The sequence below is a fragment of the Lissotriton vulgaris genome, chromosome 10 (assembly GCF_964263255.1).
Source record: "Lissotriton vulgaris chromosome 10, aLisVul1.2, whole genome shotgun sequence".
Taxonomy (NCBI): domain Eukaryota; kingdom Metazoa; phylum Chordata; class Amphibia; order Caudata; family Salamandridae; genus Lissotriton; species Lissotriton vulgaris.
The window spans coordinates 783,774,347-783,796,494 of record NC_141698.1 but is presented as its reverse complement, the minus strand read 5'-3'; the positions used below and the strand labels follow the sequence as shown (position 1 = coordinate 783,796,494).

The 22,148-nt window shown below is 47.0% G+C and overlaps 1 protein-coding gene across 11 annotated transcripts in view; it reads right to left on the bottom strand.

Moving 5' to 3' along the window:
* TAX1BP1 (Tax1 binding protein 1) overlaps positions 1-22,148 on the bottom strand; it is an 804,469-nt gene that overhangs the window by 507,857 nt on the left and 274,464 nt on the right. For all 11 annotated transcript variants that reach the window (XM_086941702.1, XM_086941704.1, XM_086941697.1 and 8 more), the window contains exons 6-7: positions 21,108-21,256; positions 20,935-21,025 (exon numbers count right to left, since the gene is read on the bottom strand). In XM_086941702.1, coding sequence (XP_086797828.1) covers positions 20,935-21,025; positions 21,108-21,256 — 240 coding nt within the window. The remainder of the gene's footprint in view (positions 1-20,934; positions 21,026-21,107; positions 21,257-22,148) is intronic.

The window sequence follows — 22,148 nt, the reverse complement described above, 5'->3', positions numbered from 1 at the left end:
AATGCTTTGTGAGGCTTGAATTGGGATTGGGCATTCACGCATATGGCTGAGATACCCGCCACCCCCTCTCAACACAAATCCCCAAGGATGGGAAGACGGAAACGGTTCTGAACTTTTGGAAGGCAGGAGGGAGTTACCCTTCCCGGCCGTATTTATTAAAATATGAAACAAAATTAAAACATTAAAATAACAGTTTCATATCATGTACAATTTCATTTATACATTACGATGTTCTTGGCTGACCTTAACATTGAAATTGTACATCCTAACGTTACGGGCCAACGGCAAGGTCGTAACCGGTGTCAGATCCCCAATACCAATTCCCCCCCTCACTTGTGAGGGGCGGTCGCACAGGGTCTGTACCTCTGTGCCTACTTCCAATTTCCCTTGTCTTAGCGGGGGCCCCCTGTTAACTCGACGCCATCTTAGTGGTCGTCCGAGGACTCGTGTGAGGTGTCTAGAAGGTAGCGTAGACCCCCCTCCCACCCCACACAACTTACCACACCTGCCGTCGCAGATGTCCGGGCCCCGGGAAATTCCGAGGAGGGGTCCGTAGCCCCTCCTCCCCAGGGAGGGGCCTATGGCCGCCTTCCCTTTCGGCGTCCCCATCCTTAGAGGGGACCGCCTCCCGTTTGAGGGGCCAATGGCCGCCTCCCCCCGGGCGCTCCCATCCATAATGGGTGACGCCCAAACCTCTAGGGATCTTCCAATTACTGCTCACCGATCATGACCTTACCGCCACAGGCCCGGATAGTTGACCGGCTATCCGGACCCCCCACAAAAACTCCTACTTAAAGGTCATGGCTACAAATTCCTCAACCAGGCTATGAAGTCTCCTATGAGTAAATCATTCCCCACCCGGGACAAATGAACCCCGATCTCTAATACAAAGGTTCTCCTAGCCGATACTAAACATCCTGCAAATGCATTTCTGAACATTGAAATTGTACATCCTAACGTTACGGGCCAACGGCAAGGTCGTAACCGGTGTCAGATCCCCAATACCAATTCCCCCCTCACTTGTGAGGGGCGGTCGCACAGGGTCTGTACCTCTGTGCCTACTTCCAATTTCCCTTGTCTTAGCGGGGGCCCCCTGTTAACTCGACGCCATCTTAGTGGTCGTCCGAGGACTCGTGTGAGGTGTCTAGAAGGTAGCGTAGACCCCCCTCCCACCCCACACAACTTACCACACCTGCCGTCGCAGATGTCCGGGCCCCGGGAAATTCCGAGGAGGGGTCCGTAGCCCCTCCTCCCCAGGGAGGGGCCTATGGCCGCCTTCCCTTTCGGCGTCCCCATCCTTAGAGGGGACCGCCTCCCGTTTGAGGGGCCAATGGCCGCCTCCCCCCGGGCGCTCCCATCCATAATGGGTGACGCCCAAACCTCTAGGGATCTTCCAATTACTGCTCACCGATCATGACCTTACCGCCCGACCAAGAATAAATACGACAATTTGAACTAAGCTAACGAAAAGGAAAAATTACATTTAAACAATTTTACGTAGAACTCTACTGAGTATCACCATTAAAATGAATTGCAAACATTTCTGCTAAGAAAACATGTTGAAAGCGAAAATCGTCACTTTATTACACAACACATTATCAACTTTATTCCAAAACAACCTGTAAGAGAAACCAAATCACGTCGTTCAACTTTATTCAAGCAAATCGCTGTCAACAGGGGCTGGTGGGTGGGTTAAAATTGGCTCTTCGTTCCGTATCGAGCTCACGTGCAACGAGGAGGTGCAGCTTCAGAGCACAGGAACAAGAGGATGCTTCCTTGGCTTGTCGCTCCTTTTATCCTTCTTCGGGCGGGCGTAGACCCTCCTCCAATCCGCCTCCCGGGCGTGGCTGGCGGTGTCGGTGTCTAGGACAACCCCCTCTTGGGCGGGAAAAGGCGCGCCCCAGCTACGCCGCTTCGGGCATACCAGCCGGGACACGCCTCCCGCCCAAAATGGTTTCCCGGGGAGATCGGGGTACTCCACCATACGTTCGGGGGAACCGAGTGGTCGCCCCTTTCCATATGGCTGAGATACCCGCCACCCCCTCTCAACACAAATCCCCATGGATGGGAAGACGGAAACGGTTCTGAACTTTTGGAAGGCGGGAGGGAGTTACCCCTCCCGGCCGTATTTATTAAAATATGAAACAAAATTAAAACATTAAAATAACAGTTTCATATCATGTACAATTTCATTTATACATTACGATGTTCTTGGCTGACCTTAACACATCTCTAATACAAAGGTTCTCCTAGCCGATACTAAACATCCTGCAAATGCATTTCTGAACATTGAAATTGTACATCCTAACGTTACGGGCCAACGGCAATGTCGTAACCGGTGTCAGATCCCCAATACCAATTCCCCCCCTCACTTGTGAGGGGCGGTCGCACAGGGTCTGTACCTCTGTGCCTACTTCCAATTTCCCTTGTCTTAGCGGGGGCCCCCTGTTAACTCGACGCCATCTTAGTGGTCGTCCGAGGACTCGTGTGAGGTGTCTAGAAGGTAGCGTAGACCCCCCTCCCACCCCACACAACTTACCACACCTGCCGTCGCAGATGTCCGGGCCCCGGGAAATTCCGAGGAGGGGTCCGTAGCCCCTCCTCCCCAGGGAGGGGCCTATGGCCGCCTTCCCTTTCGGCGTCCCCATCCTTAGAGGGGACCGCCTCCCGTTTGAGGGGCCAATGGCCGCCTCCCCCCGGGCGCTCCCATCCATAATGGGTGACGCCCAAACCTCTAGGGATCTTCCAATTACTGCTCACCGATCATGACCTTACCGCCACAGGCCCGGATAGTTGACCGGCTATCCGGACCCCCCACAAAAACTCCTACTTAAAGGTCATGGCTACAAATTCCTCAACCAGGCTATGAAGTCTCCTATGAGTAAATCATTCCCCACCCGGGACAAATGAACCCCGTCCTCTAGATACATCTGATCCCCCCTGATACACCCATGCGGAATAGAATGCAATGTATTTGTACGAAACAATCTACCAAGTTTGTTATTCACTTTCTTCACAGAATGATTTAAAGCAGACACAGAATTAGCCGCCCGCCACACTTTCCGTGGGATCATGTGGGACCATGCAATTGTGCACCCCGGGACCCTTTTCGCCAACCAACTTACAGTGGATAATATCACCTCGAGAAGTACTCGCCGACCAATGGTCACCAAATCATTGCCCCCAAGATGCACTATGAGTATAGATGGCGGTGACCTCGTCCGCCCTAACAAACCCTCCATAAAATCCTGAAACTGGTCAATACAGACCCCGCCCCTTCCGTAGAAGGTCACCCTGTACCCGTATTCCCCAGCCATGTGAATCATGTCACCTGCTTTGAATAAGTCTGCGGCACGCCTCACGTATGAGTGTCCCACGACCCACACCACTCTTTCCACAGCCGGTGTCCTTTGACCGCTGGTCCCCAGGTGTCGGGTCAACTGCACAGTCCGCCCCGCCTCGTAAGCTTGCGAAACTGTAAACCAAACAAAAAACAAGAAGCGTGAGTTCATGACATTAACTTCAACCGCACGTACCGTTTATAACAGTTCGAGGACCAACGCCCCAACTGTTTTACTTTTTCGACACTCAGACCCCTGGCTGTGGCCTCAGTAGCAGCCCCTATCCGGAAGGAATGGGTCCCAAACTCGCACGGGTTCAAGCCTGCGGCTGCAATTGCCATCGCAAGCACTCGTTGGAACTGAAACCTCGTCAGTGGGGTGGCGTCGGCGTGCCTCAGTAAGCTTCCCCCCCATGTTGCCACCCTCTGCGCCAAATATTCCTCAACGCATGCCACCGGGCACATGGGCGATCCGGGAATCCGGTGGACTACTACACAGTCCCCGTTCGCTCCCTGATCGGTCTTGGACCTGGCAAACGAGACTACCATTGTCTCCCCCTTAATTTGGATATGCTCTCGGCACAGCCTCCCCCCCCCCCCGTATCCTGCTTGTTCCTTGCTACCAGCTCGCTTACCCGCATAGCCCCATGGAATGCTAATGAAAAAGCGGCTCGAAATAGTACTGTCTCAGATTGAGATGAACATGTTGCAGGGAGTACGGACATCAACAGGGCCAACCTTTCCAGACCTATCGGGTGCCTGTCGTCCACTCTGCGACCCTCAAGGCGTTGCCACCCTCGCAGCGCCTTCTGTACCACAAAAGACGCTGTGGGGTCCTGGATACCATGAGCCCGTGCCATGAAAGAAATGGCGGCCCGGTGCCTCTGTGCCGTGGCTACTGATTTGCCTGCCTGATGTAAGGATAACAGAAACTTCAGGGTATATTCCTCGTGGACCCAAAGCTCCCCCCGGCAGAACCCAAAAAGGACCAATAGGAACGGAACGCCCCTTCGTATGCCTTCCTTGTCCTGGGCGCTAAACTCTCTCCCACGAGGTCTTGTAGTCCGGGGCACCGAGAGACCAGAGAGCTTCGGGAAATGGTGCCGCCACCGGGTCCGCTGAGGGTAGGAAACCCCAGAAGGCCTGCATACGGGAACGAGAAAGCGCGTCAGCTGCCTGATTCAACACCCCTGGCACATGTCTTGCCCTAAAGTGGACGTTCAGCCTCATACACAGCAGAACAATTTCCTTCAGCAATCTCAAGATCCATCTGCAGCGGGCAGCCTGACTATTGATACACTCAACAACTGTCATATTATCCGACCAAAACACCACAGAGCGGTCACGAAACCCCTCAGGCCATGTTGTCAGGGCCACCAGAATAGGGAACAGCTCTAGAAACCCAATGTTACCTGTGAGCCCATTCACGTGCCACCATACCGGCCAGGTTTGTGCTGACCAATGATTACCGAAAATTGCGCCAAATCCAACACTCCCTGCCGAGTCCGTCCACAACCCCAGTTCCTCAGAGGAAACCGCGGGTTTGCTCCACACCACTCGACCGTTGAAATCCGCCAGGAATGCCAACCATATGCGCATGTCCTGGCGAACCTCTGCCGAGAGCCTTGTGCGGTGGTGGCCTTCTTTAAGGCCAACCATGGCCTGAGCAATAGAGCGGGAAAATGGGCGCGCCATTGGTATCACTCTCAGGGCAAAATTTAGTTGACCCACAACCTGCTGCAACTGATGCAATCTCACTTTTGTCTCGCTAATACATGTTTTAAGCGATGCCTTAAATTTCGTCACCTTTTCCTTGGGCAAGCGGAAGCACCCCTCTTCGGAATCGAGCTCTATTCCAAGAAACTTGAGCGAAGTAGACGGCCCCACTGTCTTACCGGGTGCCAATGGCACGCCAAAGCGTCTCATGAGATCACAAAATTTATTCAAAGCTTGTGCACACTCTATGTCCCCGGCTGCCCCCAGGAACAGAAAATCATCAAGATAATGCATCACATGTGTAGACCCTGTTGTTCTTGTGAAAGCCCATTGCAAAAAACAACTGAATCTCTCAAAATACGCACAAGAGATGGAGCAACCCATTGGCATACATTTATCCATGTAATAGCGACCCTGAAACATGAAACCAAGGAGACGCTGATCCTCTGGGTGTACCGGGAGCAACCGGAACGCTGACTCGATATCTGATTTAGCCATCAGCGCTCCGGGCCCTAGGCGATTCAAAATGGCGACGGCTTCATCGAAAGATGCGTAGCGCACAGAACAAACTCCCGGGTCAATCGCATCGTTCACCGAAAGACCCCTTGGAGCTGACAAATTATGTATCAACCTGAATTCCCCCGGATCTTTTTTGGGGACTACACCCAGGGGTGAACAAACAAAATTAGCAACTGGCGGGATGTCATATGGTCCAGCAACCCGACCTCGGGCCACCTCTATACCAATCTTTGCCTGTACCACCGCCGCGTTCTGCTGCACCGATAGTTGATTCTTACAATGTGCTGCACCCTGAAAATCCCCCGCCGGGATGCGGAAACCATATGAGAAACCATCTCGCAACACCCCAGCGGAGATATGATCTGGGTATTCGTTTAGCCAAGGGATCATTGCCATGATATCAACCGGGGTCGGTAGAGGCGCCCCTTGTACTATTTCAGACCTGTTTGGCGCTTCCTCTACTCCCCGTATCACTAGCCTTGGCTCTGCACATATTCTCAGGATGGGAGGACTGCCCACACCCCGAACATTCGTGTCTGAACTTACAAGAACCCTGTGGCCTAGTACATTTCCCTCTGTTAAAGCCCCAGCAGACCCCTTTTTTTCCTGAGCTGCCACTATTCCTTGAGTTCCGGTCATTGCTTGAACCTGCCCGAAAGGGCGCCCCTGACGAATGGCGGGAATACTCGACTACCTCACCCCCCAATGATGGTGACTTCCCCACGCCTGGCTTTTCCATTTTTTGCCACGAAATGGAGTCAAAACAATCCCATGTCAGGGATGAATCATGTTCCTTGGATTTACGAAATATATTATCATAAGAAAACCATTGATTCCCTCCATAAGTTTCATAAAATTCCATGATACGTGTCTGATACACGGCCAATTCCCCCAACAATTCGGGCCTACGTTCCCCCATAATTGCAATGAACATTCCGAACGCTCTGCCCCAATTGCCTATCGATTCATCGACTCTAAAACCGGCCATCCTGGCTCGCCATACACTTGGATGTAGAAACTCTTTTTGATTTTTTACATGCTCGATTTCGTAGTGATCGGTCAACAAGGAAAACATGTTCACATATTTGTCTGCCCATATCCTCTCTTTCACCTCCATCGGGATATGCTGCACAATCTTTTCCCTCCTTGAAGGTACCGATCCCTCCCCAACCATCGGCAATGGCTGCTTACCTGAACCTGCCGCCGTAACTGTAGACCCCGCCGTACCAACGCCCGATCCTGGTTGACCCACGGGAGCCTGCGGGGAAACAAAAGGACAAGGTGCTTTTGCGGCATCTCGGGATTGCCGCAACTGCCTCATTAATTGTTTGGCCTCCTCGGCCGTGTCCCCTGGAGCAACGGAACCCTCATTGTTTCTGCCCAACCACGCCGCCAGCTGGGCGGCCAACTCCGGTGGCATATACCCCTCGTTCACAGGGGTAACAACTACAGGGATCGGCTGCCCCGCCTCGGGAACCGGCACAGGAGCCTCCACCGGTCTGGGAGGGCTCGCCGGGGGAGCCTCCGGAACTGGAACCTCGTCTCCATTTGCCCGTTCCTGGCCCTCTTTCTTCTCCCGGCAGGGACCGCCCCTGGAATGATTCTTTTAGGCCGTCCTGTACCGTCCCTGGCCGCCATTTTTCTCTTCATCTCCGCCATGTCTTTCACCAGCATTTGGTCGGTGCTAACCTTCTTTGCGACCCTTTTGCCCGGCATTTTCTTCACGATAGCTGAAAGGTCCTGGACAAGACTTGTAGCGCTAAAAGAGAAAAAAGAGAAATTACAAATTTTAAAATTGGCTCTTCGTTCCGTCTCGAGCTCACGTGCAACGAGGAGGTGCAGCTTCAGAGCACAGGAACAAGAGGATGCTTCCTTGGCTTGTCGCTCCTTTTATCCTTCTTCGGGCGGGCGTAGACCCTCCTCAATCCGCCTCCCGGGCGTGGCTGGCGGTGTCGGTGTCTAGGACAACCCCCTCTTGGGCGGGAAAAGGCGCGCCCCAGCTACGCCGCTTCGGGCATACCAGCCGGGACACGCCTCCCGCCCAAAATGGTTTCCCGGGGAGATCGGGGTACTCCACCATACGTTCGGGGGGACCGAGTGGTCGCCCCTTTCCATTCTCTAAGCAAGAGTATGGGTCTTAATTATGTACGAAAATAAATATGGGTCTAGCACTACCTACACTTTAGCTGCTTTAATCTACAAGGACTTTGTGGGAATTAAAACTCCTACAAGGCTTGATTACAATAGAGGTTTGTCAAACTATAGTTTGCTATCAAACTGGAATACTGATTACAGTGATAACATTAGTTAAATGATAGTAAAACAAAATTAATGTATCAACAAAGCTTTAATTATGATCAAAAAATAGATTTTGAAACTTAAAATCTGCTCATGCCCAAGAGAAGGTTATGGTTCTTTGACTCCTGAAGAGTATTTGTTCTTGAATGTTAGACTGAAGGTTCCGCTTGAACAAATTAATCTATTGTGTTATGCGTATACTTGACAGGACAAAATACTCAGATACTTATTCAGATTATGTCAACTAGACAAAACATTGCTCGAATCAATACCAGCTTTCAAAGCCTTATGTATCTAAGAAAAGGTTTTCGGGGCTTATCTTGAAAAAGCACCAAGTATCTACATGTGAAGAGGCCATGAAATTGTGTTTAGGATGGAATACAAGTAAAACAAGTGCACAGACTGGTAACATTGTTTTACAATCAATTGGAATGTTAAGTGCAAGAAGGTTGTGTAGAAACACTAATGCTTCCAGACATGTTGGTGATGAAAATATTTAGCTTTAGCAGCAAGACCCTTCACAGCAGTGACAATAGGACAATATGTTGTTGTTTTAACCTTTAGACACATTATTATATTTCAAAGAAATTACTTTTAATTCATAATGAGCGAAGCATGCACATTCTGTATGAAGAACATAAATAGCAAAAAAAAAGTTTGTATTTCCCTGTATGCAAATGAAAAATAATCTAGAACCAGACACTACAAAAAGTTGTTATTTGCAAGTTAGGAATGGGCTCTTTTTTATCCTTCACTGTGGAGATCATCTCTACTATATTTCCTATTGAAACTAGTGATGGATTTCTTCTTCCTTGACTCAATGGGAGCCTCTACCATTTGATAATTTTGTGCTGAGACTGGTGAATTTGTGCCTCATTTTAAGCATTATTACAGAGCAGGCTAAAGTAATCAAGCCAAGCATCTGGAAGGACATGTTCAGAGGCAGACTCATTTTAAAGTAAGACCCTGGCAACCAATTTTCAGAAATGTTGGGAGCTAAGTTCCCTCTAATGTGCACGCTCAGGCGCCCGCGCAGACACTGCCTTTGTGTTGCGCACAGAAAGTTGGAAAGTGCACATACAGCACTTGTCACTACTCTGGAGGCATTTCCATTCTCTTTCCAGAGCTAGTCCCCTCCAGATGGCAGCAATGCTTTCCTGCTGGGCTGTGGTTGCCTCACTACATTCCTTCTAAACAGCATCACAAAAAATAAACTTTTGCAAATACCTTTTCTTTTGTCTGACACTTTTCTACTACAGTTCAAGCCTCCCAGGTAAACAAACACCAGTATCTGAAACCACTTCCAGTCCTTATTTTTTCTTCTGAATGAAGACCATACAAGGAAGAGCCAGAAATAGGAAGACTTAAGATTTTTAACGGTGCATCTGGCTTTAACAAAGTCAGACGTCACCATGACCTATAGCGTAAGTTGATTTAATGGCAGTAAATTGCTTGCCAACTCAGCTGGTTGTATGACAGAAGCATGCATGGCTATACCACGGGTGCATCAAAAACAGTCGCAACAATGAATGCTTCTCAACCTTGCATTCCTTTACCAAGCATGCCTTTACCACGCATGCCTTTACAACAAATTTCGGTGTAGGCCTGATTGGTAAAGGTATATGCGCAGTAAAGGTCACATACCAGCTCCCTCCTCCCGAGGCCTAAAACCCAGCCCCATCACTGCAATCAACCCGCCCCAGCCCTAAAAACTACCCGACCCCTCACCCTGAGCCCTAACACTGCCATTAGCCCTGAAGTCTGCCCCTTCCCCCGCCCTGAGTCCTAAAACCCGGCCCTATTAACTACACTAATGCCCAGCCCTAAGAACTGCCCCTTTTCCCCCACCCTGAACCTTAAAAACCAGGCCCAACTACCTCAACCCCAGGCCCCTCGCCAGAGCCTTAAAACCTCCCCAGCCCTAAAAATAGCCCCTCCCCCTGCTCTGAAACCTAAATAAAACGTAAATAAAGTACTCACCAAGCCATCCGCTGACTGCATGAAGTTCTCCATACCCCCACCCACTCGCAGCAATGCTAGACCGCTAACTGCCTTGACTTACTATGCATTTGCATGATAAAAACATATGCGTGGTTGAGGCATATGGATGGTTGAGGCATATGTGTGGTTGAGGCACATGTGTGGTTGAGGCATATGCGTGGTTGAGGCATATGCGTGGTTGAGGCATATGCGTGGTTGAGGCATATGCGTGGTTGAGGCATATGCGTGGTTGAGGCATATGCGTGGTTGAGGCATATGAGTGGTTGAGGCATATGCGTGGTTCTGCTTGCATTGAAATGGCCACATGTGGCTCAGCTAGCGTTGTAAAGACTGTTTCCCAACTCAGTTGAATTTGCTGCAGCATAAATAAATAGGTGTGAAGGCAGACGTCCTTCAGAAGCGAGGTAACTCTTTCACACCTTCCCTGTACTGTTTCAGCAGGTCCTTTGGAAAAAAACGTAATGCCATCTCAAATCTGACAATCGACCAACCAATTCAGTAGAACCCGTAATATTTAGCGCTATGGATGAAATTGTGCACATTTTCTTGCCTGCAGTGTCAATTCTTTGACTTCCCATATAAGAAGCTGCCAATGACTGGGGCATAAATGTATCTTGTTCTTACTGTCAAAAGATCACAGAACCTGGCTTGGAGCTGTTTTTAGAAAGTCAGCATCATGCTGTGCAAGGTAATATTCCCTTGGTGATCAAAGAGTAGCTGCTGTCACCATAGGAGGGATAAGGATTTGTCTTCCACCATTTCTATCAAGTCTGGCACTAAACTGAGAAGAGGTAAGGATGAAGCTCTGCTTTTCCAAGTTCTCCATTTTGACAGTGACTGATGCCTATGGACTTTCCATAGGATGGTCAGCTTCAGAACACCTCTTGGGAAGGCATCATGGAAAATTATGTCGTCCACAGGGGAGAACCCTGAAGGAGATCCTATCAAAGAAATAGGTGTGTAGGAAGAAAACAAGTTACTTACCTGTAACTTTGGTTCCCCAGTATTGGTAACTTTCATAGATTCCCATGCTTTGTATCATTCCCCGTCGTCCGAATGGGAGCCTCGGTAAATAGAAAATACCTTAGTAGTAAGCACAAAGTGAAAAAATAGGCCTAGGCCTCATCTCATTTTGTAGCTTATCCACCTCTTTTTGTAAAAGAGACCAAATTCTTGTAGTAGCCAATCAGAGCAGCCTCACCCCAAAGAACCTTCCTGAGAGAGCCTCAGAGCCTCAGATTTTCGTAGCCGTTGTGAACAGCAACATCATAGGACAATAAGGCTGAGCTTTCCCAGGGGAGGAGGGTGGGCGCCTGGGAATCTATGAAAGTAACCAATACTGGGGAACCAAAGTTACAGGTAGTAACTTGTTTTCTTGCCCCAGTATTGGAACTTTCATAGATTCCCATGCTTTGTATCAGAATAGCTAGCAGTAAAGAGAAAAGCATATTTTGTAATATGTGTACCTGAAAATGTCATACATAATTCTGATAAGAAAACCAGATACACATTTGCATCACAAAGCAAAATAATAACAAGTAATGCAAAATATGCAAACAGGAAGGCGGGATAGTAAGGAAAGCTCACCGACTTATTGGAAAAGGTTCCTCAAAACAGCCTGGCCCACTGCCGCATCCTCTTTCACAGAAGAATCCAAGCAGTAGTGGCGAGTGAAGGTGTGGACACTGCTCCATGTCGCCGCTCTACATATGTCCTTGATCGGGACACCTGAGAATAGAGCCACCGATGAAGCCATTGATCTCGTAGAATGAGCACGAACTGCTCGTTGAAGTGGTTTCCCCGCTGCTTGATGGCAAAAGTGTATTGCACTGGATATCCAGCGGGAAATGCAGGGTTTAGAAACTGGACACCCCTTCCGAGGAGCACTGAAAAGCTGGGAAGATTTTCTGAATAGTCTTGTTCGCTCCAAGCAGAACTTGAGACATCTGTGAATGTCCAAAGAGTGCAAAGCCCTTTTCCGCTGCCGAGGAGGGCCGCGGGAAGAAGGATTTTAAGACCACCGGCTCATTCAGATGAAATTCTGAGGGTACCTTCGGAATAAATCTAGGATTTGTCCTTAGGATGAGAACATCATTTTTGAATTGTAGAAAAGGTTCCTCCATTGTGAAAGCCTGGAGCTCACTAACTCCTCTAGCCTATGTCAGGGCCAAGAAAAGAGCCAGTTTCCATGAGAGAAACTTCAGGTCAGCCCTATGAATAGGTTCAAATGGGGCCTTCATTAGATGTGACAGGACCAAATTAAAATGCCAGGCTGGTGGTGGAGGCCGGACTGGTGGAAAAACCCTGAATAAACCCTTCAGGAATTGTTTAATGATCCTTGCAGACCAAAGGGAAGGACCTGATGATGATCGTCTAAATCTAGAAATGGCCGCTAGATGTACCTTTACAGAAGAAGGAGCCAATCCAGATTTTGCAAGAGAAAGGATGTAAGGCAAGAGTTGGTGCGGTGCAGAAGTATATGGATGTGACCTTCTCTCCGACACCAAAGGCAGAATCTCTTCCCGATAGGTTTTGTTCGTACTAGGCGCTCGGGCCTGGGCTAAAATGTCTTTACATTCTCCTGAAAGATTTAAACCCCGGAACTCTCTGAACTCAGGAGCCACGCTGTCAATCGTAGTGACTTCAGGTCTGGATGCAGAACCTGTCTGTGAGCCATTGTCAACAGTGACGGAACAGGACGCAGGAGAATTGGTTGATCTTGGGAGAGGAGAAGAAGTTCTGTGTACCAAAACTGCCTGGGCCATGCTGGTGCGATCAGAATCATTCTGCACCGTTCCGCCTTGAGCTTGCGGATCAGTCTCGGGATCAGCGGAATAGGAGGAAAGGCGTAAACAAATGCACCGTACCAGGCAATCAAAAGCGCATTCCCCAAGGATTCCCGATGGTGAACCCTGCTTGCGTAGGACTGGCATTTGGCGTTTTGGGGAGTTGCAAACAGATCGATGGTTTGGGTTCCCCAACGTGCAAACAGTTCCTCTAGAATGGTCTGATCCAGTTCCCATTTGTGGCTGATAGTCTTTTGGCGACTGAAAGCGTCCGCTGTGGCATTGAGCGTTCCGGCCAGATGTTCCGCTGAAAGGGTGATGTTGTGTTGGATCACCCAAGTCCAAAGCCTCTGTGCTTCCTTCGAAAGGGTGCAAGATCTCGTTCCGCCTTGCTTGTTTATGTAGTGCATGGCTGTGGTGTTGTCTGTATGAACCAGCACTGAACGGTTGCGGATCCTTGGAAGGAAAGCCTGTAAGGCTAGACGAATGGCCATAAGTTCCAGTAGATTGATGTGGAACTTGACTTGGACTGGGCTCCAATGACCACTGACCTTTAGTTCTTGGAGGACCGCTCCCCATCCCTCCATGGAAGCATCTGTTGTCAATACCATGGGAGATGGTGGAAGTTGGAATGGTAAACCTATTGAAAGATTGTCTTTTAGCAACCACCAGCTGCTTGCTTTCCGCATTTCCGGAGTGATGACAATCCTGTCGAAGGAGCCTGTCACCTGACGCCATTGTTTGTCCAACTGTTCCTGCAGTGGACGCATTCGTAGCCTGCAGTGTGGCACCAATGGTATGCAGGCTAATATCGATCCGAGAAGTGATTTGTATTTGCGAACTGACAGAAACTTCTGTGTTTGTAGAAGGCGAGCTGAAAGAATTAGCTTGGTTTGGCGCTCTTCCGAAGGAAAAGCCCGGCAGCACTCCGTGTCTAGGATCGCACCCAAAAACTTCGTTGTTTTGGAGGGGCGCAAAATCGATTTCTCTCTGTTGAGCCGAAGGCCCAGTTGCTCGAACAGCTGTCTGCAGCTCGTGACTGCCCTGGACGCCTCTTGGAACGAAGGAGCCTTTAGCCCCCAATAGTCCAGATAGGGGAAGACTTCGAAAGACTGCTTTCTGAGAAAGGCTGCCACCGGAGCCAGTACCTTTGTAAAGATCCGCGGAGCGGACCGGAGACCAAAAGGCAGTACTTTGAATTGAAGATGGCTCTTGCCTACTGTAAATCGAAGATATTGCCTGTGAGCTGGATGAATGGGTACATGGAAGTAAGCGTCTTCCAAATCTAGGGTTGCCATGTAGTCCCCTGGATTGAGAAGGCGGAGGATGTCCTGAAGAGTGATCATCCTGAAGGACAACTTGATGAGATAAGTGTTGAGCTGTCGTAGATCTAAGATCGGACGCCACTTGTCCTTCGTCTTCCGAACCAGGAAGAACCTGGAATAGAACCCTTTCCCCTTTTGAGAGAGAGGTACAGGTTCTATTGCCCCCTTGGTGAAGAGTTGGTGGGCCTCGAGATGAAGGAGTTTCAGATGTTTGGGTGTAAAGGCGTCTGGAGCTCTCATTGGAGGAAGATCTTGGAACTCCAACGGGTGTCCTTTCTTGATGATGTTTAGGACCCACTGGTCTGTTGTTATGACCATCCAGTTGTTGAGGCAATGGGCAATCCTGCCCCCCCACTGGTGTTAATGAGGGCACAGGAACAGTAGAAAGAGCCACCTGGCCGCTATTGTCTCTTGGTGTTATCTCTCCTCTGCTGCCCTTGTCGTCCTCTCGGCGGCTGGCGAGAGAAAGAACCCCTCTGACAATACTGGGGTTTGTATGTTTGGCCAGGTTGTGAGCTGGAGGAGTAGCGGTGCTGATTGCCGCCTCTATAGGAGGAGAATCCTCTTCCTCTTGCTCCTTTGAAGGGCACTTTGCGGTATTGTAAAGTTCCTAAGGACTTGGCCGTATCCGTATCTTTCTTTATGCCCTGTAGGGCGTCATCCACGTGTTTGCCAAATAACATCTCTCCATCGTATGGCAGATCTAGAATTTTATTTTGTACCTCCTGTCTGAACCACGTGGCTCTCAACCAACCCTGGCGTCTCAGAACTGCCGAGCTGGCTAGCGCTCGGAATGCCGTAGTTGCTATATCCATAGCGCAGTCGATTACCTCAGAAGAGGTTCGCTCTCCTTCCAGTAAGATCTTTTTGACCTCGTCCTTAGATGCATCCTGAAGTTCTTCTACAAACGGGGAGAGGTCACACCACATCTGGCGATCGTATCTCCCCAGAATCGCCAAAGCATTAGCCGCCCTAACGAGGAGGCTGGCCATTGCGGATAATCTTTTTCCAACATTGTCAAAAAGCCTGCCCTCTTTATCCGGTGGCGTCGTTAGCGGCGTGGATGGGTTTTTAGATTTACTCTGTGCGGCCTGGGAAATGACCGAGTCCGGTTTTGGTTGACCTAGTAGACATGCCGGGCTGCCATCTGGCGCCTTATATTTTTTCTCCAGTCTGGGGAGCACCGGGAGGACCGTGGCCGGATTCTGCATAGCTTTTAGGCCTTCAGACCAAACATGTTCAACGATGGGGATTGAACGTACGGATTTCCAGGAATGGTTCTTTGAAATCGTACAAAAAACATTCGGACTGAACTGTGGTAACCAGAAGACCAAATCTCTTGGAAGCTCGTTCCAAGCTCGTTCCATCAAGTTGTGAAAGCCTCCGATATCTGCTGGAAGAGGCCCTGTGACGTCTGGATCTCGAGGGTCATCCTGATTCCAGGCTACATTCTGGTCTTGGTCAGGGTCCACTTGCTGATCTACATCCGATGAGGCATTATCATCATCTGTATCGTCCTGAATGGGCACCACCTCTTGTGGATGTTCTACGGGCTCTGTGTCACGCCTTCTTGAAGGCAAAGAGTGTCCTGCCACAGGCTGTGATAACTGAGGCGGAGGTGTAGGAGGGCGCACCTGTTGAACCTCTTGAGGAGTAGGAAATCGCCTCCGATAGTCCTGCAACATTAGTTGTAGATCAGAGATGAGAGTGGATTGCATCGCCACCATCTCCTGCCGAGATTGACGTGAAGGTTTCTAAAAAGGAACCTGCATGCTTGGCATTTCCTGTTGTTCATAATAATCCTGTGGAACATATTGTTGTTGTTCCATTTCCCCTTCCTCAGAACTGATGTCCTGAATTTTTACTTGTAAGTCAGAAGGGCTATAAGCCTGGCCAAAATCGCTATAAGCCTCTTCTTCAGAATCCTCATCCAGCAATAGGTTAGGAGGAAACCTTTGGACTTGCCGTGGAGATGTCATTTCCGGTGTTATTTGCCTCCTTCTGCGTGAAAATTTTTTTTTTCAGTAGTCGACGACGTCGTTGACTGAGTCGTTGTCGACGGTAGTGACTTCAGAGACTGTTTCGTCGACGGAGGCGCCGACGAAGAAACTGCGCTCGTCATCGAGGATTGAGTCGTCGACGGGGAGATGGTCATCGTCGACGAAGGTTGGATTGTCGACGGGATCATCGACGAACTCGTAGTCAGCAACAAGGTCACCGTTGTCGTCGACGTCGTCCTCGTCGTCGAAGCCACTCTCGTCGTTATCGTCGTCAATGTGGAGAAAGTCATTTTCGTTGACGATGAACAGGCATCAGGCATCTTAAACATCGTCGACGGCGCAGGTGCCATCGTCGCAGCCGTCGTCGACGAGCCCGTCGACGAGGCTAATTTCACAGACAAGTCTTTCTTAATAGAAATCGTCGGCGTACCTGTGGTTTTCACCGTCGACGAACGCTGTTTCTTGTCTGAAACTACCTCCTGAGTCGTCAGAGGGTGGTGAAGTCACAGGGACGATCTTCTTCACCTTTTTTGGAGGTTGGGACTCCTCAAGCTTTCCCTGCCTCTCCTTTTCACCGTGGTGCGGAGATTTTTGGAAGCAGGCCTATCAGACCTATCAGAGGTACCTGGCAAGGCCTTGACAAGGGGCTCGTCAGAAGTAGTAGGGGGAGACCTACCCCTCTTTTTCGACCTTCTTGATGACACCATCGAAGAGGAGCCCTCACTGTAAGAAGACATAAGTTACTTGCGGTCTTTCATTTTCTGTAGCCAAGTGAGGAGACGTCCCTCTCTGTCCCTCAAGGTCTTGGTGGAGAAGGTTCTGCAAATCTTGCAGTCCGTGGCCTTATGATCCGGATAGAAGCAGTATATGCAGTCTTCATGTTTGTCTTCAACAAACAACCTCTTTTTTGAGCAAGTAGCACAGGCTCTGAAAAGTGCTTTCTTCTCCTTGTCAGACATGACGAAAAAATAGGCACAAGTTGAAGAAAATATACTAAGAATTGAAGAAAAGTGAGCAGAGCTCGATGGAGACTCCCTTGCACAACGTGCGGTAGAAAATCTGAGGCTCTCTCAGGAAGGTTCTATGGTATGAGGCTGCTCTGATTGGCTACTGCAAGAATTTGGTCTCTTTTACAAAAAGAGGTGGATAAGCTACAAAATGAGATGAGGCCCAGGCCTATTTTTTCACTTTGTGCTTACTACTAAGGTATTTTCTATTTACCGAGGCTCCCATTCCGACGACGGGGAATGATAGAAAGCATGGGAATCTATGAAAGTTCCAATACTGGGGCAAGACAATGAATCTCTTATTCATAAAAGAGGTAGGTGGATAACGAGAGGGAGAGCTAGTATGAGGTAGATCAACATACCACCATGGAGGAGGAGGTGCTTGAGGAGACTGAGATCGCCTAGGAGTTTAAGGGTGCTTGCCTAGAATTCATTCTAGAGAGTGCTGGCAGATTTATAGGCTGTACCAGTGGCTGAACAAGATCTTCCAATGGGGTGAGGAATTGTGGAGGTCACAGTGGCTGAGGAGATTGATCAGGGGAAGAATGCCTCAACCAGGTCTTGGGAGTAAAAGCTGTCTCAGGTGGTTAGCTCTATGTCTATTTGTGTGGCGCGATTCATGGATCAACAGCGTTTTAGCCTCATCAAATGATGAGGAGATGCGGAGTGAATCCACGGTGACATCATACAGTAGCGCTTCATGTTGATATTGATCCTTCAAGGTAGAAAGAAAGCCTGTTCTTGACAGAAAGCAAGTTGAAACGGAAGCTTTCATAGACGCTGAAGTCGTAAATAGCCCCTGTGGTTGACATCAACATCAATAGCAGTGGTGATGTTTTTGCTTTTCTTCCCTTCAAAGCCCTCTCTTCCGGGTTCTCCCTCTGTGTGAGATCTTCGTAGATGCAAGCACTGTTCCCGTGGCAACAGGATGTTCCCTGGAGGCCTCATTGCACTTTTTCCTCTTCAAAATTCACATTCCTTTATGGAGTGGATCAGTAGCAACCTTCATGCCTCCACAGGATGTGAACTGCAGGAATAGTGAAGGCATGACGACAAGAAGACTCCAAAGAAATGGATGGAAAAACAACACACACTTTCAAGGGATCAAAGGCATTTAGTGGCATTAAAAAGATATGTAGTCTGAGGGACAATTTCTAGAAAATGAGTGTTAAAAACACCCAATGCGTTCCAGGATCCCATTCACATAAGAACAAAAAAAGAACTGACTGTGAGGCAAATGCCAGTACAAGGGGATCATAGGTGTGGAGATCTATGGACTCAAAGGTGCCAGACTGCCCCCTCCTATTTATTTAGACATTATGTGGGAGGCTATGCTTTAGGTGTCACAAGACACTTTTTGAGAAGAGGTTTGTTTATTTTCCTACTAAACAGACAAAAAATGAGGAAAATATTGATTGATTGAAGTGGCTCTTTGAGAGTGATGCTCTGAAGTTGTCCACAATGGGCTCTTCGCCCTCTCCGTCATATATTGCACATAAAGTGTTTGGGGGGCCCCTGCACACACTGGGGGAACTATTGTAATGTCTATGACTAGCAATAAAGATCCTACAATGCAACAATCATGGTCTGGGGACTCCATCAGGGAGGCATTACTAAGGTAGTATGGTGGACATCTCAGGGGGGTGTAACCTAGAACCAGATATAGAGTGAAAGGGTGGTGGGACATATGCCTAATAGAGGAGAATATCCAACCTGATCTATTTGGAGTGTACTGATTTATATACACTCTTAATAGAGTGGAAAAGACATACAACGTCCCAAATCGACCCAAATTTAAATCAGACCCTTCTTCCGCAGGGCGGAGAGGCTTTTTTGGTCCTTTACCAGGAAGGATATATGCTGTGCTTCCATGAAGTCCCTGGCCTGCACTGTCTTGGATCCAACAAGTGCTCAGCGAGGTTGGGTTGTAAATTAAGATTGAATTTTTAATCCTATGTATGTTTTCTTAATACAATTTTCCCTCATGTTTGTCTTGTACTTGTGCTGGGTTTACAAATATAGAATATATTTTTCCAGAAACTCATTCCCTCTGCTTACTTTGGTTGATTTAAGCTTTCAGACCTAGCTAAAGCAAAATTATCTTGGAGGTTTAACATCCGGACACATTAAGAGATTGCTGTACACTACAGCCATTATTTGTGTGAGTTTTTGCTACACTGGCGGAGAATATATTTGCTACAAAAGAAGGCAGTCCATGTGGACTAGTTTAAATCAATTACAGTGCAACAGCAGGCATTAAAATGGGAGATTAAAAAAATAGTATCATCTAAAACCAAGAGATATGAGAGCAAGACACAGATTGATTTATCCACACCACCGGACTGCCACAAATTAAACAGGAGTCAATATACACAAAGCGGAAGCAAATTCTGCACAAGTCTTACAATGTTGTATTAAAAAGACTAATATCTCCTGATAAATAATGCTTACCAGCACTATCCTAGTTCAAGGTGTGATCAAGATATCCAGGCAGAGAATACACCCTCATTCAAATGCTTAGGGGAGTTTACAGATTATTGGCCTGAGGACTGAAAATGCTATATTATTTTACTAAATATAAAGTCAAACTGTTTCCATCGCTAATATTTCTTTAGCTTCTATTATCTCTTCCTTTTAAATTATTTCACACCAGATGATTCTCAGAGCCATTTCCCATTGTGTGCCTCTTCTGATTCTATTTGTAATGAAATCACTGTCTGTCTGCTGTTGAAAACGGAATGCCACTGCATTTCCTAATATGTAACCTTAAGGAAACTGAGATTCTTTTTTTTCCTGCTGCCGAAACTGCTTAGCTACCTACTATCTTCTATTCACTTTTCCTTGATTCCTATCCTGTGTCCTCCCTCAGCAAGAAATCTTCATCATCTTCGACTCAATGAATTTTCCAAAACTCTTGTTAATCCTGGTTAAGAATGGTCACATTCATTCATCTAATATGCACGAAATAAAACATTTTCTTTATATATCTTCTCTTAAACTGCACCTTCAATACCAGGTTTTTTTCTTGCATCAACTACTCATCTTCACTTCACAATAGTCTTCCTAAATATCCTCTTACTCTGTTTCAGTTTATTTAAGATTTTTGTATCAGTCTTCTCATTTGTCTCGACTATCATACTAATGAAAGTTCTACACTCAACTTGCCACAACATATAATCTCGTTATATTAATTTTCTTGCTCTCTTAACTGGCATACAATTCGGTCTTTATGTACATTTCCCTCTTTGTGCCTCTTCATGTCTTTATTTTTTCATACTCCTTCCACCACATCTCTGTAACAATCCTACTATTGGTACTAACTCAGCTCCAATACTATATGCTTTTGGAAACCTTTTAACTGAACACTTGCTCACTGTAGCAGAGTGAGGGTACCCAGATTTATCTTTTGAGATTGTTCTTCATTACTACACATTATATCGTTTTGGTTACTGTATATTAAAAGAATTGGGTAAAGGCACTATAATAAATCAATAAATAAACACGTTGATGTGCCCTTTAGAGGTACATGAGGCAAAAAGTAAACACCAGAGGTGCTCAGTCAAGTTGGGTGTCTTTATTGTCTAATGGCAAACAACTATATTATGGTTGAGACCAAAAGGTCTACCTTTACAGAAATAGTAATCTAAAGTCATAAATGCATTTTCCAGCCAAAACTGTCAACCATGCCTTCTTCAAAAGAAGAGAAACAACCATATTCCCAAATATATGCTTGTTCACCAAAAGATTAAAAAAAAGTTTTTTAAATATAACTTCTTTGCCAAACTTTATATACATTTATGTTGGGCTCTGGTCTTTAGATTAAATGGTTTTAAATGAAAGTATTCTCAACTATTTAAAGCCTCAATAATTAATTTAAGTATTGGTTGCAAGACTATTAGTTTTGAGGATCAAGGATAAAACACTGTGAAGAGATGGGATTACCTTATAAAGATCCTTTTCATCCTTCTCAATCTTCAACTGACATTCTAATTGTTCCTTTTCAAGTAAGGCTTTCTTCAGCTTGTCTTTAAGGCTATAGAAAGATTACATGGTGTTCAGTGATGAAAACAGTTGTCTTTGTTTTGAAAGACAAGTTGTGAAAGGCAAAGACATACCTGTCCAATTCAGTTTCTTTTGTGATCGCTTTCTGAGTAACAGTCATAATATCCTCTTCAAGTTGGAGGACTTTGGAATTTGTCTCCCCAAACTTCAGTTTCAGTTCTTCATTCTCACTTTTAAAGGTTTCTGATGTTTGAAACAAAACCTTAAACAGAAACAATATTGTTAGCCTAGAAAGAAGCAATGCATAACCATTCACTTGAACCACATTTTACTTACTAACTACATGTCATTTTCACCATAACCCAAATACAAAGCAAACCAAATATGTTTTAATGCTTGCGTAGGGAGAATGTAAAATTACCTACACAGTGTTTCAGGCACTTCTAGTCATTATTCTCCATTCTTCACAATTGTTTCAGAATACCACTCCATCAGCAAAGATAAAAATCACTAAATAAAACAGCCCTTTATGTGAGCATCTCTCCAAGCCTCAGTGCCTCCATCCTCTGATGCATCACATGAAATCAGTCTTCGTTCAATGAATTTTCATGCCATGCCCCTTTAATCATTGTATACACATTAAACATTTACTGGAGTACTGATGTATGGTAAATGTTCATTCTTTAAAAATTCCTTTCGAAGAAATAGAAATGAGGATAGAATTCACTGTGGAAAAAAAAAATTACAAAAAAGACAGCGTGGTGTGCGGGGGCCACAACAGCAGAGCAGGCTTTTACATTGCCCTGGAAGGAGGATGCAGCACCTAGGCGAGACGTATGCAGGTAGAACTAATAAGGATTCATAATTAAAAGAAAACTGATAGCTGATAACAATTATTCTGTATCATTATCATTGAAGATGGCATAACTAAAGACTTCATAATACATTCCTGATCCCAAACTCCTGTCTGGCAAAACAATGCTATTTGTCAACATTTGTCTCCTATAGAGATAGGTCTCCAAAGTCTTTCCGACTTCTTGGAGAATTTCTGGACCTAATACCAAGATTTTCCCACTGCTCTACACCATCCCATCTCTTAGCCCAAGAAGGCCTGGAACTACCACAATGCCAGCATCCGGTCAAAGGTGAACAGG